Source organism: Danaus plexippus, assembly GCF_018135715.1.
Source record: "Danaus plexippus chromosome 16 unlocalized genomic scaffold, MEX_DaPlex mxdp_23, whole genome shotgun sequence".
NCBI lineage: Eukaryota > Metazoa > Arthropoda > Insecta > Lepidoptera > Nymphalidae > Danaus > Danaus plexippus.
In genome coordinates this window covers 1,017,142-1,023,141 of record NW_026869851.1, presented here as the reverse complement: position 1 = coordinate 1,023,141, position 6,000 = coordinate 1,017,142, and the positions used below count along the sequence as shown (strand labels likewise).

The 6,000-nt window shown below is 30.3% G+C and overlaps 1 protein-coding gene across 3 annotated transcripts; it reads left to right on the top strand.

The window, feature by feature from the left end:
- Positions 1-692: 692 nt before the first annotated feature.
- On the top strand, positions 693-4,766 carry LOC116772053 (uncharacterized). 3 transcript variants are annotated; one of them, XM_061528126.1, is made up of 5 exons: positions 700-855; positions 1,159-1,393; positions 1,557-1,691; positions 1,944-2,077; positions 4,548-4,766. In XM_061528126.1, the coding sequence occupies exons 2-5, from the start codon at positions 1,383-1,385 to the stop codon at positions 4,724-4,726; spliced, it is 459 nt and encodes a 152-aa protein (XP_061384110.1). In that variant the 5' UTR covers positions 700-855; positions 1,159-1,382; the 3' UTR covers positions 4,727-4,766. The 3 variants fall into 3 exon arrangements, with proteins under 3 accessions (XP_032519974.2, XP_061384110.1, XP_032519976.2); XM_032664085.2 differs by having other exon boundaries at positions 1,467-1,691; XM_032664083.2 differs by having other exon boundaries at positions 693-1,691.
- The last annotated feature ends 1,234 nt before the right edge of the window (positions 4,767-6,000 follow it).

The following is a 6,000-nucleotide window of genomic DNA, read 5'->3' as shown; positions in this document are numbered from 1 at the left end:
GGTCAATGTTCCCATCATCTTGCAAAATCGATACAAAATAACTAAAATTGGAACTGGTTGGGAGAATTAGCCTATGGCTTGTTATAGGTATGGGACTGGAGAAACCGCCAAATTCACAACACATATTTATTTTAAGATCAATTCCATTACGAAATCAAGGAAATAATTTGATCATATGGACCATAAATATCTATCTAAGTTATTTACAATGGAATCTTAACGATATCTTAATTTTTTTTCATTCTCTGATATTTTTATATTTAATTGATTACATTTTAAGAACTCAGATTCAGTACCAAGAGTTATTGAAAATTGATTATGATTTTAAATAAATAATAAAATGAAAATTAAATGTTTTTGTCATTCTTTTAGGAAAACTCAATTTTTTACAAAGCTTTTGCTGTCAAACGGTTATACTGAAAAGTATTTAATTGTTAAAGAAAATATAAAGACACTGCCATCTATTAATTGTTCTTGTCTGGATAAAAATGGAGCTATTGGGTACTCAAGAATAAAAATTTACGACTCTTAAAAACCATGTATAAAAATTGAATAATGTAATTAATTAGGAGGACTTCAATTAGGAAGTAAGTAAATAAATAAATTTTGATATGCCTATATAATTTAGGTAACTCATACTTCTCAGTGTTAAGTAACTGGTGACGATTGGTAAATATCACTGTCAATTGTCAAATGTCAAAATCATACAGAAGGTTGACAAAAGCATTATAATTTGTAAATAATGCTATAAAATTATATTATACTGATGTAGGAATTAAAAACATTTTAATTTTTAATCTATGATAAAATGGAGATTGTTAAATATAATTGTTCGTCCACTCCAACAATCTATGAGTAAGTAAATCCGGACAAAGATTTTGTAAACATCTAAAAATGCAGCATATAAAACCTGGAACTACCTTACTAAGATTCCTGTACGTACAAAAGATTGCGCGAAAATATAGGTCTATAGCATGGTATACGACAACAGTGGATTTAGTTGATCACTTTACAACGGACTCTCCACAAAAATCTATCTTGAAGGAGAAAAATTACTTCCCCAACGATTTCAGCCTGAGACATTTTATGAAGTTGTACAATACAAAAAATATAGAAATAGCTAACATGACAACAGATGAGATTGACAATTACTTGCAGGATTTATTGACTAAGAATAATAATCAGCAAATTCAATCAGTTTTAAAAGAATGCACTGATAAACGTAAATTCATCAGTGAATTTACACTGAAGAAAATATATAGACATTTTAGCATTCTCGGTAAGGTAAACACAGTGGAATTACTTCAACAATATTGTCAAAAACTGGATCCCCGTCTATACAAACAGAATGGTGAATTTCTTCATTATGTGGCCAAAGCAGAATGCATGAGAGGTAATTCTGAAAAAGGTCTATCAGTACTAAAACTAGCATACATAAAATATGAAGGTCTTCGAAATTTTTACAGAATAATTTTTAGAGAACTTATCAATGATTCCATCAACAACAGATCAGAAGCCTCACTTGTTGTTTTTAAGAAGTATGTATTGGATTTTAGTAAAACTTGGGATGAAAATTATCCTCTAATTTGTTTTTGGCATTCCTTGTGGTGTAGTAGTTGGTTCTCAGACCAGATGCTCTCAAATGAGTTATTAGAGACCTGTCCCATATTGCAAGACATAGTAAGAGATAAGTAAGTCATATTTGATATTATTATATTTTTTAAATTCTGTCTGTCTGTCCGTCAAATTATCTATACAGAGTGAAAATGATAGTGTTCACCAAGAAAAATAATTTTTTTATACCTTTCATACTTTTGTATTTTTTTTTTGTTTTAAAGATAAATAAATTAAAAAACATTAAATATAAAAGTTTCAAAATCATGTAATTCATTAATGAACTTTTCTTACCCTAAAAATAAATAAGCGTCCTTTATGTTTTTCAGGGCGACAATATTCAGTATTAATTTTCTCAAAGAATACAATGAAGATGCCGTCGTGAGATTGTTGCAGAGTCTGTTAAAGTATGACATGATGACAGAATATTCCAAAGTACTTCAGATATTATTTGGTTACAAATGTAAGTTAAATAAAAAAGTATGAGATAAAGGAGAATGGGCATGTAGTTGAAAAATTTTCCCTTTTTTTTGTTAATTAAACAAGTGACAAATAATTAATTTTCTACTAGTGGCTGTTATAATATGAATTAAAATGATCAGTTCATCTCTCAGTGCTCTCGTTTCATCCAAATCTTACATGTTACATGAAATAACAGGTATAAAAAAGTTTATATACAATTGACCTTTTTGATACCTGTTACTTCACCAGTGTCATTGACATTCATTTTTTTTTTGAATGAACATAACCATTAAGGGCCAATGTAATAGGTACAAATTGTAATGGACTTATCCGTTGCTATCTGCTTAGCAATCATTTGAACTGCTAGAATAATCCCCAAATATTTATCTACAATCAGTGTATGAAAATATGTTTTTAATTTTTAAAATAATTATAGTAAATTACTAACTGTTAATATTTTGTAATGTATTTGTAAGGAATTCCTTTTTATGGTACCATTTCTTTTCCGTGTGAGGCTTTTATTTGCATTGCTACTATGCCATTGTTTCTTTAACTTTAAAATGTGAAATTCATTGCCATAAAATATTCCACTGTAGTGTATACACTTAGCTTGCATTGGTCAAAGAGATAAGTTCACTTCCTTACATGCTATACATTTTGTGGAGTCAGACATGCTCTTAGGATATGACCTTACATATCAGCCTTTCTCCACAACAGAGCATGAAAACTCCCATGAGATCTCATCTCAGGTCTGAAGCCAGTTTCCTTGTTTCAACTCTAAGTTTTAATAATTCTGATACATTTTTTTCCCCTCCAGTCTTTTAAAGATTATGCTACTTTTATTGTTTTGAGCCAATTTCAGAATGTGTGTTAAATATTTATGTTAGATGACATCTAATGTTTGACAGGATCATGCATAGATGTTACTGTCACTTTCCCAAAAGGTTAATTAGAATTGTATATGAGTCTCTTAATAAACTCAAGGACGAAGCTTCCGAGTTCATCAATTGTTGAACCAGCGACTGTAGCTAATGCTGATGATTCTTCGAAGATAGCAAATTATTTACTTTTTCTTACTATATAATATGTACATACATAAATATGTATAGCAATATATTGGATCGTTGGACACCCTTTTTTGATGCCCCCGTGTTAAGTTATGTAATGCTTAAAGTGTGTATCTGAGGATTGCCAACTTGGTTATGGTTAAGGTATAATTTACTATGTTGTCGGATTATTGATTTAATATTTCTTTGTTAATATTAAATGATAAATTAACAAACATTATCTGGATATTTAGATTTAAATTTTATAAAATAATTTAGTCAGTACCATACCTGTTATGTTTCATAGGTTATTTTCATATAAATTTTATGGTTTTGAATGAATAATTTACGGTGGATTTGATAATTTCCTTTGTGTATTCAATACGCTGTAAAAAGAAATCTTGCTTCACAATTATTAACGGTCCTTTTGTTCGATTTGAAAGATTATTTTTTTGTTCGAATTCAACTCTACGTTGATTAATGTTTTAATCAGCTCGTTATAGTTATTTCCATGTGATTTTATAAACGACAAACTGTTTATTTGTTGTCTATGTATTTTTTTTAAATTGACATGTCATTAGGTACTTCCATTTTTGTCGAATTCTGATTTGACGTAGATAATATACAAAACGTTCCATTATAGAACAGTCTGGCTGGCTTGAGGCTCCTGTTTGCGAAAATGGTGAATCAATCGATTCCTTTTCAATTTTCATAATACTATCTCCCATTGTTTTGTAAAATAAATTTGTATATTGTTTATGTTTACAGTTCATTGACAGGAATTAAATAAAAAAGTAAATAAACAAAAAATTATGACAGAGATTATGAAAGGATATTATTGGTGATGATTTGAAGCTGGTCTGATATCTATATTGGCTGTGCTGTTTCTATTTAAAACAATTTAGATGTTAAAATTAGTTGAATTAAGTAATGAGTTATTTTTACATCATTATCTTGAAGACCTCAAAGTCGACCTTGGAAACTGATCGTTGACACTAAATTGTTGGTACATTGTCCTCAATTCACTGCACTACACTTTTTTATTGTTATAATAAGTAAACTTTAAAATAGTAGTAATTATTAATAAAAATCATGATTCAGGAACACAAAGTTCTTCTTGCATGCTGCGTGTTTTGTAATATACCCCAGTAAGAAAAAAAGAAATTTTTTTAGTTTATCTTGAAGCTGTCTGCTCTAATTTCCGGTTTTACTAGGGTTCTTAGCTACGTGTTTAATTTAATTATTTTACACTCCCAATAATCAATGTTAAGTATTGTCAATTTCAAAAAAAGTAATAAATAAAAAAAAAAATTTACTATATAAGATTTTTTCTTAATATTGCTAATCCATATTGTGTACCGAAGTAAATTATTATAAGTGAGAAATATAAAATAAGTATAACTAATATGACGTTTCTTTTTACAGTGAAACAGAGGGATCTTCGAGGGTGCACTGAAATTATAAAGAACTGCGAAGTTCTTAACATCTCGCTGCCATCAAATCAACAAGGAAAATATATTCAAATGTTAATACGCAATAAATATACGGAAAAACCTAAAGACGCGCCCAAAATAGCGGGGAAGAATTTTAAAATGAAATTTTAGATTATCTTAAAATGTGTTTTTAATATATTAATATTCAGTACTGCTTTTTATTTTATACCTAATAACTGTCAGTTATACTAACTTCTTGACGTTATAAATTTTTTTAATCCCAATCATTAACTACTATCACATGAATTACTTTGTAATAAATCAATTTATTAAAGGCAAATGCTTGTTAAAGGAAATAAATTTGCATTTTGCATTTAAATATCTTGTAATTGGGTAACCGATACGCACATACATAATATATTGTAAATATATATATATATATATATATATATATTCTTAGAAAACAAGGTAAGAATTGACTTTTTAAAAAATAACATTCGATACAATTCCACTGCAAATTTATTAAATTTACACAAAAATAAAAACAATTCTAAATTAATAACTTTCAACTATCTTGATTTAAACTAATCGTTAAATGAAATCCGAATATAATACAATCGAAAGATTTAAACACACTTCGAAAATCTACTAACGACTAAACTATCACACCAACGCGCGTTACGAACGAAAAAAGAGCCCTGATGTCCTCTGACAACTGCTTATATGTCGTTTGAGTCTCTCCTACCCTCTCATATTCCTACATTGATTCTCTTCTACCCTCTCATATTTCTACACGGCCTTTCCTGACATGAGCACGTCCCCGGGCTCCCTTGTGTTTAACTTTCTTGACGTCCAAAACGTAGTATTAGCACCAAGGGCAGGAAATTCTTTTCATTCGCACTAGACGTATTCAGTTTTGAATGTCTTGACATTCCAGACGGGCTTGGTTGCGGCTCAGTCCCCTCCACAGGCAGGTCAACCTCCGGAGGCAAGTTGGCGTCATGTCACAACTCTTCTCCCTCATTGTCTACGTCTGAAATTGAGAAATATAACGGCAGAAATCTTTTCGATTTTTGATTTAACTCAACAGTAACATCATGGTTAACGTCAATGTAAAGTGAGCTAAACAAACATAGCCCACACAAAGTGGTTGTAAAACATCCCAATAACCAACCACTTGGGGCGGGACTTGTCGGAAGATCGCCCCCTCACACCTCGTCAGAGACCCACAAGGAATTGCTTGAGGCATGACTTGGTGTGTGTGTGAAGGTTATTATAAAAACATGTTCCAAAACATACCATCTGATACAGGCAATGTTGGCCGACCAACATCCCATAAATAAACTCATGATCTTTTACAACCACAGCTCGATAGACAACTCACTATCAAAGTCAAGCTTCCGAACATACTAAATTAATTCCTAACCAAGACTAGATTCTCGGGA